Source organism: Fukomys damarensis, unplaced genomic scaffold (assembly GCF_012274545.1).
Source record: "Fukomys damarensis isolate Sample0158 unplaced genomic scaffold, DMR_v1.0_HiC HiC_scaffold_11, whole genome shotgun sequence".
NCBI lineage: Eukaryota > Metazoa > Chordata > Mammalia > Rodentia > Bathyergidae > Fukomys > Fukomys damarensis.
This window is the reverse complement of record NW_022900923.1, coordinates 10,163,336-10,176,262: the sequence shown is the minus strand read 5'-3', so window position 1 is coordinate 10,176,262 and position 12,927 is coordinate 10,163,336. Positions and strand designations below refer to the sequence as shown.

The following is a 12,927-nucleotide window of genomic DNA, read 5'->3' as shown; positions in this document are numbered from 1 at the left end:
ACTGCTGCCACAGTTGTCTTAGTAAAATTAGTGGTTTTTTGTTTGTTTGTTTGTTTTTTGCTTTTCTTTCTTTGTAAGTTTTTCTTTTTTCTTCCAAACCTTTTAACATTGCTTATTTACACATAGAATTCAAGGTCATAGAATGATGGTCAAGGTCCTAAATAAATAGGCCTGAGAGCTCTCTTTCACTTAAATCCTGTCACTGACCTGAATGTGTGTTTCCTTACCATTGTTTTCTCTTTAGAATTAATGCAAAGGTTTATTATTTATTATGTGTAGGTACTGTGCTAGGCTACGCTAGAGTAGTAATCCTGTTCGGTTTTACCTTATTATTTTCCATTTGTGAGATGCCCACTCCCAAACTTAATTGAAATATATTTTATCTGTGATGCATCTCCAAATCATTCCAGTATAATCTGCCTCCAAATTCTTGATAATATCTGAATACAAAGTTTATCATAACTTTCTTCCTTCATTGGGTTAGAAGTCAAAATGGCAGGGAATTTTTTTGAAACCTTTAACAAATAGCTATACCTGCTTAATGTGTATGTGTTGAGTTTGGAGATAAATATGCACTTGGGAGAACATTACCACAATTAGTGCTGTAAAGATAGGATTATGTCTTAATCTTCATTGTATTCCCTCTCTTTCCCTTCCCAGTGTCCAACAGAGTGACTTTAAAATAATTGATGCTCTCTAAGTGAATACAGAATTGGAGAGGTGGTTTAAAGCCAAAGTGGAAACCGAGAAGTATGATCTGGACAGGAGGAAAACCATGAGAGTTGCATTAACTAAAGCCAAGAAACATGTTTTGAGAAAGAGAGGAGAGCAGTGATATCCTAAGCACCAGAACAGCAAGGAGTGATGCAGACTGTGAATAGATCGTTGACTTTGGCAATTAAGAGGTGGTTCGTTAGCTTCACAAGAATAAATCCCATAAAGTAGCAAGGGTAGACATCAGATGGCAACGGGTTGAGAAATAAATAGAAATCTTCCCCTTAAATATAAATTTTTAGCTGATATTTTTACAAAGATTGGCTGGCAGACAAGTTGAAGATACATGATCTAAATAAAGATCTAGAATCCTGAATATATTATATTAATTTAAGAAGGATCTATATTTTTTGTAAAATGGATGAGCAGTAGTAGACTTGACATACTTTTAAGAAAATTTAGAAACCTAATCACTATCTCTGTCCCATTAGAAGACTGCCATAAGCCTGCATAGCCATCACAGAGCTTTATTCATCAGTTACTAATATTTTATATAAAATAGTTGAAATTATTCAAACTGAGAAATTTTTAGAAATTGTCTTATTGGTAACCATGCTTCTTTCTACTGCCTGTCCTTGTGTGGATGGTAATGCATGAATGACACATTTGCCTATGTAAAATGAATGAATTTGTAAAAATATTCCTGAGTAATTGTATAAAGTGTTTTTGTTTTTGACATACTATATTTGAGCATTTGTTAGGTAGTTAACATTTATGTAGTGAGTTTTTTATACTACGTAGTATGTCATGTTATTAATAACTTGTCTGTTTCTTGATATTACGTAGCATTGTAATGCAGTTTCAGTCAGCACCTTCTTAGATTTGGTGAGCTATAGCAATAGAGTAGGGAGCCGTAAAGTTTAAAGTCCAAATATTTTAGTTTTAATATAATCCCCCCGAATCTGTGGGGAACCTGTTTTATATTACTTGAAGTTATGACTTATAGTGTGTGCAACACATTTCTCCTACCAGTTTTGTAGCAGCATTACGAGTTATTGATTCATATGAAGACACTGTAGTCTAGGGTATGTATGGCAGCTGGTTTACTGTCCTTTAATCACGTGTATGAACTGAGTGCCTATCATGTTACCTGGAATTGTACTTAACATGATAAATAATGTGTCATTATCTTTGGCAGATTTCTTAATATAGTGAAATTGTTCAACAAAGACAGGTAGTCAATTCATAGTTCTTGACACTCCCCTGCTTCATGTATGCATTTGAATGAGGAGCTGATGATTTGCAGTATTTTAAGTAGAGAGTTGGGGATGGGTGCTTGGTCACAGTAAGCACTCAGGAAATATTTATGGCCTTTTGGGTGAAAGAGTGGTTAACTAGAAAATGAATTGACTTACAGTTTTAGGTGATCATATGATAAAAGGTTGGCATTATAGTTAAATATTATTGGAAACAAAAGGACATAGATTGAGAACTATGCCGGAGTAATAGAAGCTTCTCAGCCCATTTTAGATGTGATTAAAGTAGATGAAAAACTTTGAGCCTTAAGGTTTCTCACTGTCAAACATGTTGACTGAAACTTTGAATTTATTTCTAGAGATAGGATGAATCAACAGTTATAGAGTAACAAATTCATGTAAGTCCATTTGAGCAGATCAGCAGTCCTTTCTTGAAAGTAAGATGTAGATTAAATAAAAATATTACGTCCATGCTTCTGTTCATTTGTTTTAATAACATCTCCATACCTAGGTCTTAGAAGAGATAAGCAGTAGTACAGCAAGGGGGAGACACACTCTAATGAAGCGTACTTTTTTCCTCTGGTAACTGAAGGTTAAATGGGTAGCAAGCAGAATGCCTTAAACAAGATTGGTATATTGATTAAAACGCTGATTTAACAGCTCGCAGTTCCCCCTTGGAAACTTGGAAAAGATAAGCCAGCTGCTGTCTAAGAGTGCTGTGTCCACTGAGAGTACACTATCTATCACCACAATATGGTGATGAGAGGTGTTTTATGTTTGTGTTAATTTCCCCCACTAAATCAGTAATTATTACAATCCTGTCCCTGCTGTTTACCCTGCAGCTGTTTTTCCATTTGTCGAGAGAGCGGGTGTTCTCTGAGGACCGCACACGTTTCTATGGTGCAGAAATTGTCTCAGCCTTGGACTATCTACATTCCGGAAAGATTGTGTACCGTGATCTCAAGGTAAAAAAAAAAAAAGTAATCAAAATTTGTTTTTGCAGAGACTATAGGGACAAACAAAGCAATTACAAAGTTGCATAGTTTTGAGAAAAGCAGATTTAGTTTGGAAAACAGCACTGTTTAGGAATGTAGTTTGCTGCATTTGACAGGAAATTTCATTCACTAATGTGGATGGGGATCCATTTAGATCTGAGTTTTTGATGTACGAAATAACTTCTTCCTGACTACTATGGTCACCTATATCTATAATAGTGAACAATAGTTTTATTTTTTGTAACTGTTATAATTGGAGAAATGTTAAACATCTGAGTAAAAGTCAGGTAAATTTACACATAACATTTTACAGGCTTCATTCTATTCTAACATTTATGTTTGTGAAGAATTACTGTACAGTGTTTATGGGGAACTTTTATAATAACACCACTGGAAGGGAAACTTTTTGGTAGGTTTAAATGCCTCAAACATTTTAATATAGCCTTTTATTAATTTGCTTAGATTTTCATTTATAGAAGTACTGTATTTCTTTTATTGGTAATAGAGATTGGATTTCTCTACATTTTTCTATGTTGAGACCTTAGAATACCTCAGGATAGGCAAACATTCTATAAAGGATGGATGGTAAATATTTGAGTTTTCTCTGCTCTTGATGTTTCGGTTGAAACTGTTAAGCTCTGCCATTGGAAGATAAACCTGCTCCAGATCTTATGTAAGTGAATATGTTTTGCTGTGCTGCAATAAAACTTTATTTACAAAAGCAGGCAGTGGTCTAGATTTGGTCCACATGCCACAGGTTACTGATCCCTGGAGTATATAAGATTTAAGATAGTAATTCTTATGTCATTGTTATGAATACAGTAATCTTATTTGGGACATTTTCATTTTGACATTTTAAACAGACTGTAAATGTTACAATGTCACTTCCTTAAAAAGTAAATCATAAATCATATAATCTTCATCTGCATAATTGTTTTTTTGATCAAGTACTAGTTTAAGATGTGATTTGTTTTATAAAAATGTTACCTTAAAATTTTCTGAAATTTTATGTTATGTGATATGAATTATATATGTAAAAAAAATTACCGCCATACTTCCATGTCACTTTAAAAAAACATATTTTAGGTTACTTTTTAGAATTAATTTTATTGGTACATTTAAGATATACAGTATAATGACATTCATCATTGGAAATTTGCACCTTTACATAATCCATCTTGGTTCCTGTTTTTTTCCCATTCCCCTGCCCTCCCGTCAACCCCTCCACACCTCCCTATCTACAGAGACTTTGTTTCTATGTTTTTCTCATGTTAATTCCATTCCCTTCTTTTCCCTTCCCCTTCCCCTTCCCCTTCCCCTTTGTACCTTTCCTTCCTATTTCACATTATCTATTATACCTTGTAGTCCTCATTTACACTTTCAGTTTCTCATGCCAGAGAAACTTACAGTATTTGCACGTGTCCTATTTATTTTGCTTAAGAAATAAATGCCTAAATGGATGTCTCAGTTTGAGTCTATTTAGCTATAAATATCTCTAGTTTCTCATTCTTGATGCCTGAGTAATGCTCCATTTTATTTTTAAAAAACACTAAAAAACTTTATTCTTATCTGATCATGTAAGCAGTTGTCTACATCATTTCAACTTGCTCCATTATGCTCCATGTTATGTCTTTAGTGAGTAGCTAGCTTATAAATAAGTATTATTTGATACAGTTACATTGTATGTTATACACTCAGTGAAATAGTGTGTATAATTTATTTATTAATTTTTTATGTTTTAAAATATATTTAGGAAGAAATTAACTATTTGACTATTAAACACCTAGTTTAGAGATGACTGAGTGAATACAATTTAATCATATGTTTTTATTTAGCTTGAATCTTTCTGTAACTAGAAATAAGGCAGAATTTTGAGATATTTATGTCTGATATGTGCCTGTTCCAATAATTCTATAATAGTTAATGAATACAGATAGGTGCTTTTGAAGAAATTAGTTGTATGACATGATAAAATATATTGTTAATTTTCCAAATGTGCATAGAAATGTTCTATTCTGTTCCCAAATGCACTCTTACATCATGTTTTCTGAATCTCATTTGTGAGAGGAAGAATGGAAGAGGCCTAGGTTTAAGGAAATAAAAATCGTTTTGAAGGTAATGGGTAACATACCTAATATACTTAAAGCCAGTAGAATTATTAGTTTATAAAACCAAAAGGAAAAACTGTTCATTGGATTACTACCATTGATTATAGAATATTAGTTAGGATTGTCTTTTTTTTTTTTTTTTTGGCCCCAGGATCGAACTCAGGTCCTTGTGCTTACAAGTCAGGCAGCGGAACCACTGAACTAAATCCCCAGCCCAGGATTGTCTTCTTGATCGGTACTCTCCCTTAACCATTTGCCATAGAGTTACTTTTTTTTTTTTAATTGAGTTTATTGGTACATTTTAGGTATTCAATACAGTTACATTCATTATTGGGATCTTGTACCTTTACATAACAGGTCTTGGTTCTCATTTTTTCCCCCTGTCCCTGCCCTCCCTTCACCCCCTCCTATCCTCCCCCTTTACAAACACTTTATTTCCATCTTTTCATTTTCTCACATTTTTTTCTTTTCCCTTATTCCCTTTCTCCTACCCTTCCCACTTTCCCTACATCTTTAGCCCTTTTCTTCCTATTTCACATTGTCAGTTATCTCAGGATCTTATGTACATAAGATCCCTTAACCATTTGTAATCAACTGAATCAATGAACTGGTATAATGAAGTTCATTAGGTATGAATTCTGTTGCCCCATCCTTTCTGATAATGGAATTAGACCAACTTCATTAATGGACCACATAAAGTACCTATTGATATATGAAAAATCAGTGTGTATTTACAGTGTGCTGAGACCACTAACTCTGCTGGACAGTTTGTTTTCTAATGTACTCATAAGTTAAAGGCCTGAGTCAGTGTGCGGCACACATTCATGTGAATGTGCACCAGGGAAAAGACATGTAGTGTGCATGGCTGTGCACCAGAGAGGACATGTAGTGCAAGAAACCAGACATTCAAATAGGCACACATTCTATGCATGTCCATGGTACAGAGTGTGCATAACAGAATGGCATCATGGAGGTAGGGTCACAGAAATTTAGAACTGGTCTGTATTTTACAAATTATGTTCTTCAAGCCTAGAAGTAAGTGAGTCACTAAGAGTAATGGACTACATTGGTGGCATAGTCAAGATTATTGGAACCCATGTGTTAGCTTTCTGTCACAGTAACGAAATACTTAGATGGTTAACTTATAAGGAGAAAAGGCTTATTTTGGCTTATGGTCTGGGAAGTTCAGTGGAGCATCAGGCTGACCCAGTGCTTTGGGCCCCAGAGGAGGGTGCGGTATGGTCATGGTAGCAACAAGTATGAGATAGAGTAAACTCATCTCATCAGCCAAGACGCAAAGGGCATAAGGGGTAGAATCAGGTCCCACTTTCTTCCTCAGGAACATAGCCCTGCTGAACCCTACCTCTTAGTTTCCACTACCTCCCAAATAGCACCACTCTGAGGACCAAACCTTTAATACATAGGCCTTTGGGGGTTGGGGAGGGGTGCATTCGAGGTCCAAACCATGGTACTGTGGATCCAGCTCCTGGTCTAATGTTCTTTTTCACTACAATATTCTGTCTTTGCAGAGTTGAACTGAAATTAGATAGGCTAATGCATTAGATTAACTATAGATCTTTATAAAGTTAAAATTCAGATTAAGCTACTGAACAAATTAAGCAAATGAATTTTTCAAATATATTTATACCAGATTTTCTAAAAACAGGATGATCAAGAACTAATTTATGTACCCACTTTGACAGGTTTCAGATTTGTCTGTCTATTACTAATGAGGTGATGACTGTGTCGGTACAGATTTATTGGAGATGCTTACAGTAACTGTACTTGTCAAGCAAACTGATACCTACCTGCCACTTGCCCACTTTGCCTTGGGAGCAAAGCCTTATTTCATATGCAGGTGACATAACATATGTTATTGGCCCTGTTTCCTAATAACTCAGTGTTCATAATAACATAAATTTTTGAAATCTTTGCTGTTCTTTAGAAAGTGAATTGCTTATGATTACTTAGTAAACTAAAAACTAAAATTTTTTTTTTTTTGAGACAGGGTCTCACTATGTAGTTGAGAGACTGACATGGAACTCATAATGTAGCCCAGGCTGCTCTCGAACTCATAGCAATCCTCCTGCCTCAGCCTCCCAAGTGCTGGGATTACAGGTGTGCGCCTACATGCCCGGTTCTAAAAAATAATGTTACTCATGATAGCATAAAAATTGGAAGAAATCTCTTGCAAGACTTCTTCATCAGCGTAATTATTTTAGTTAATTAATTGATTTTATTCATTTGGGTTCTTTTGAGACAGGGACTTGCCATATAGTTCAGGCTTTCCTTTGACTCTCTGTGGAGCCTAGGCTGGCCTTTAACTCATGACAATCCTCCTGCCTCAACCTCCCAAGTGCTAGGGTGATGGGCATGTGCCATCACCCTGGCTTCAGCAGTGCAATTACTAAAAACATTTCTATTACTCCTTATTTAGCAAGGGTAACCTGTATTTGTATTGATTGTGGCCATCCAAGCACAGGTAAGGCTAAACAAGGACATCTGCAAAAGTAAATGTATTAACAGTGGAGTTCATTAAGAATTAATTTTTCCAAGAGGTTTAGGAGGGTATTACATAAATTGGTGTCATATTCTATTTATAAAAATCTAATCTTGTTTTCTACCTAACTAGAGAGAACTTAACCATTTATATCATTAATATGAGAAACAGCCAGAGAGGGTTAGATTATTTCTAAGACTCACTGATAGCTCCAGTCTTTGACCACAGCTCTCTTAATCTTCGTTAGCCCCTGATATTGACCTTGAATATACAGAGGCCCAATGAAAAAGTGCTTGTTTTGCGTGCTCTGTCTCAAGACCTGTTTCTCCACTGCCACTTCCAACAAGACTTATTCTGCATTCTTTGCAGAAATTTTAAGCCACTGCTGCCTCTAAATCTAAATTGTGCTATTGTGCTATGTCTTGTATTTGTACACATTCTTAAATAGCTCGACAGCTGGGTGGGTGGTGGGGGGAAATCTCCATTATTGTATACTGAGTCTTTTTCAGCACTGGGAGGGTCAGAAGGGAGGATTTTTTTCTCCTTCTATAATTCTTTCAGCACATTTAATTTCATGATTGTTGAATTCCTACAGGTCAGCTTGTAACATTTTGGCATTTGAATGCCCATAAGCCTAAATCTACAATGTACAGAGCAGGAATTACTGCCTTGGTGGACTTGAGGCACCCCTGGTGCCTGAAACAGAGCTTGATGTATCTGTGCCAAATGGAACGTGTGAGTTAATGATGAGGGAATTATTTTCAGTCTGTTGTTTGATCAAAGTATAATTTAAGTGAAATCATACTCTATACATAGATTTCTAATCGATAGCCTGGCCTGTATAGGAACAGAGCTTCCCAGTCTGGCTTCTGATGTGCCCAAGCCATGCCTTCCCTCGGCCCGCAGAGTGGTCAGAGGACTCTCCAGACCATCAGTTGTGGCTGCAGGCAGCCTGTACACTGATGTTGGAATGCCTAAATATCATTTTTATTGTACCATGAAGTGTGCAAGATTGGGAAGCAAAGATAAAAGATAGCTAAGATCTTAAGAATATAATTTTATTCTAGGTACCAACAAAAGCAGGGAGAAATATATAACTTTGTTATAACTTTTTATCCACAAAGCACAAAGGAAAAAAAGATTTCATAGTTTTCCATTTCTTCATGTACACTCTGAATTGAGACCTCTGTCAAATAATGCCTGTCCACTTGAACTAGTCAAAAAGTATTGCCATTTTTTGGAGGAAATTTGATGAAATATTATGTTTAATATATTTTTCCTCTCCTCAGAAGTGTGAACTTGTATGAGCTTGTTTGTATGCAGGGAGAAAAGCTAGGGCCTTTTGCATGCTAGGCAAGTGCTTTACCACTGAGCTATAACCATCTCCTCGCCCTGGAAGTGAGAACTTTTTAAATGACAACCCTCTAACTGATACAAATAGTATTATTCAGATTTTAATACATAATCTCTTTCCTCATAACCTATTTGAATCCTTCATCCGATTCTTGCCAGTAGATATGTCCATTAGCCATAACCATGCTGCCCTGCTCTCTAGGTATTGTTGAGGAATTCCAGCTATAAAACAGATGCTTTTATGATCTTAGAAATAGAGGGTACTTGAATTGTCTCAGTGACCATTTGCATTTTGAGTTTTACGGCTAATAAGGAAAAGAGAAAAGCCATGAGATTTAGGATAGAGAACCAAACACAGGTCATTTGTAAACATTTTTCTTCCCCATTGCACAGTTGAAGGGGTCCTAAGAATGTGTGACAACATCACAATTATGTTAGTGGTAAATGGACAGCAGAGTTGGTCTCCAGATGTCTTTGTTGTCTGAGTCACTGATACACTTTGAAAAAAACATTTAGGTGACTCTGCATTGCACAGGTTTGTGAATCACCCCACTAATAATCCTTATACCTTTATTTAAAGGGAACTTTGTTAATGCGTCTGGTGTAAATCATCCATTCTGTAATAAGACTGGACATTTTACTACCTTCTTGATAAATCCTTTTTCAAGTTTAAGTTGGTGATTTTGGAGGGGGGGATTTTTTAAAGGTGATGCATCGCTATTCATATTTTTTATGTTATTTTGTCATCTACCAGAATGACATTTTAAGATAGTAAGAAAAAGGAAATAATTGATGGGATAAGATAAACACTTGTAAAGTAACTGACTTGGAAATTATGAAATTGCTATGCTTTAAGTTCTCCTTTTAATATCTCACTGAATTCTTAAAACCTTGCTGTTGGATTGTTAGTGTTATTTACCCTGTTTTGCGGATGAAATCGAGGCACATAGAATTTAATAGTATATCCAAGGTCACAGAGAGAGAAAGGCTGGGGTGAAGTTCAGATGTCATTAATGTAAGCCCTGGAACGGGGACCCAGAGTCTCATCCATTTCCTCTCTGCTGCCTCCCATGCAGTAATGCTGCTTTGCTCCATTGTGTTTTGGGCTTACTTACTTTATTTTCTCCTGTATCTTTGTTTGGGTGTGTATGTGTGTATGTGTGTGTGTGTGTGTGTGTGTGTGTGTGTGTGTGTGTGTGTGTGTTTGGCGGTACTGGGATTGAGCCCAGGACCTTTGGTTTTTTTAAAAAGTTGATTTATAGAACAAGTAGGGTGACAGCTTCAGCTCTTTGAAGTCTAGGCCCCTCAGTTCTAGGCCATCTGGAAAGAGTTGGCCACCTTCACTGTACTCATCCACCCTGTCTTTGCTTTTCACATCTGTCTTCTTCCTCATCCTTCAACCTTTGACATGAGGCTTGGAGCTTAGATATGAGGGTAAGAAGTCATATGGAAGTCAGGATTTTAGGATATGTATATATTGCTTAATATTTAAAACCATGTTTATAGTCTTTTCCCTGGCCTTGGGGTGAACTCAGTTCTGCTAGGCAATGCTCAGCACAAACTCTTCCATTGAGCTACAGCTCCAGTCCTCTTTAATTTTATTTTAGACAGGGTCTTGCTAAGTTACTCGGACTGGGCTTGAGTTAGCAGTTCTCCTGCCTCGGCCTCTGCAGTAGGTGAAATAACAGGTGTGTACCCGCACCCCACCAGTGTTTATACATTTTGACTCTTCTGTATCCACCTGTTCAAATTAGCTTTGTCAGAATCTGAAGTTGTGCATGCTGTGATGTTCCCATGAAACACTTTCCCTTACATATAAAGAAGTGGGGAGATTTTTGCATGGTGGACAGTGTACTAGGTGTGAGTGGAAATGGAATCCACATCCTGTCCAATGTAGTATTATTACACATTCTTTGAAATTTTTTGAGAATTTTTATGTATTATGATTTAAAAGACTAATATTTTTACGTTTTTATTGTGGCATTTAAAAATGCAACGTTTTATATTGTAGAACAATAAGCATACTTTAAAAGCTTAAGAATGGGCCATGTACATTTTTAGTCAGCAAACCAAGAGAAAGCTCCAATGTATACTTCTCTCTCTCAGGGAAAGGAGGATGAAGGAGTGGTATTTGAAAGAGAAGAAAAGAGGGAAATCAGAGGCATGAGAAAGAAAAAGACCAAGGCAGATAAAAAAGATAGTAGGAAGAAAGAAGAGGGACTTTCTTGGTGTTTCTGATTGGATTTGGTGGTGTTTAAGACTTACTATTGTTTGAGTAAATTAGCCTTGGCTTCTAGGTTTTAGTTGGTAGGGAAGATGCAAGATATCTCTATTTGGATTATTAAAAAAAAACTTTCTGTTTTTGAAAAGGTTCAGTAGTATATTTAAGGTGTGTTCCATGCTATGGAAAGCCTTACCTTTCTGAAGTGCACTGCACCTTAAACGTGTTGAGTTTTCATTTCAGTCGACGGCTCGTTGTGTGCTACTTTAAAGAAAGACTTGTCTGCTCTGGTCTCTGGTGAGCGAGGCATACTTACCTGTGTTGACAGCCCGCTTTATAAAATACGTGACAATACGGCAGTGTGTGGTGTCGTCGCGGTTTGCATGTTCGTATTCTTGTGTGGAATACTGTTTTAAATTTGGTGTTGATGTTAGGGTTCAGGTAAGTACTTTGAAATGTCATCACATTAAGTAGAACGAATAAATGGAAAAAATTAAGGAATAGAATAAGTACCCACACCTTAAATACAAGTTAATTATTATCTGTCCTGCTAATATATTTTTCACATGTTTGTAGTTTTTCTGTATAAGATTATATGATCCCAACTCACTTATCTTTCTGTAAGGGTAATCATAGCTTGAGCTCACATTGGTAGGGAAGTGGTCAGTTATATTGGTATTTTTAACTGTGTTGTCCTTGCACAGAGTCTTGCCTTCTTTGCCTTTAATAATTTTCACTTGACACAGATGGTCTTGCCACTTGGTTAGATCTCTAAGATTCTCTTTGGTGTTTTTGAGTTAATGGGCTCAAAGATATTCCGGCTTTCTAACATTTGTGCTCTGTATTTTATTAACTTTTGAATGTTTGACTTTGATTTTCTTTTTATGTTTAAAAGAGCTTATATTTCTATGACAAAGAGACTATCATCTTATCATATAAAATAAGATTTAGGTTTGATTTATAGCCACTGCCAAATTCTGTAAGTGAATATATTGTCACAGCAATAAATTCCCAAAAGAAACTGGTAAAAACCATCTGTATATATTCTTATCTCTTTGGGATTTTTTAAAATCACATTTTATTTGGAAAAAAAAGATTAATGTTTGCTTTGAAAAGCTGATTCGGTTTTTGTTCTCAAAACATGCTCATGGTTCTTAAAGCTATCCCATCCTTCCCACTGTTTAAAAATTGGTAATTTCATCATCATGAAAGATTTTGTGAAGCAAATTTCCTTTTACACATGAAGATACAGGGTTTGCAAATGCTGAAAGTTCTCTTAATTATAACTGCTCTTTCCAAAATACCTTACTCAATATTCAAAACATTTCAAAACATCATTTTCTTATTTTTAAGACTGTAGAACAAATTTTATCATTTTTCTTAAAATGCAGTTGGAGAATTTGATGCTGGACAAAGATGGCCACATAAAAATTACAGATTTTGGACTTTGCAAAGAAGGGATCACAGATGCAGCCACCATGAAGACGTTCTGTGGCACACCAGAGTATCTGGCACCAGAGGTAGGCTTTGGTTCCATTCCTGTGAAAAAGAACATCCCTGCTGTGTTTAACAGGGGCAGCCATTTAAGCTTTTTTTAATATTGGATACTTACTACTACTTTTATGTAGATTTCAACCTACATCAAATTTAATTGGCTTTGACTTGTTTAATGGGCTTATTTTAGGGCCAACATTATATATAAATTACATTTATGAACTTTATAAGCACAAGTAGATTATATCAATTTTATGTGGTGACAATGCATTTTATTTTTTATGCC

At 35.8% G+C, this 12,927-nt stretch overlaps 1 protein-coding gene across 5 annotated transcripts in view; it reads left to right on the top strand.

The window, feature by feature from the left end:
- Positions 1-12,927, top strand: part of Akt3 (AKT serine/threonine kinase 3) — a 265,681-nt gene that overhangs the window by 202,646 nt on the left and 50,108 nt on the right. For all 5 annotated transcript variants that reach the window (XM_010642597.3, XM_010642598.3, XM_010642602.2 and 2 more), the window contains 2 exons: positions 2,813-2,935; positions 12,539-12,667. In XM_010642597.3, the coding sequence (XP_010640899.1) occupies positions 2,813-2,935; positions 12,539-12,667 (252 nt within the window). The remainder of the gene's footprint in view (positions 1-2,812; positions 2,936-12,538; positions 12,668-12,927) is intronic.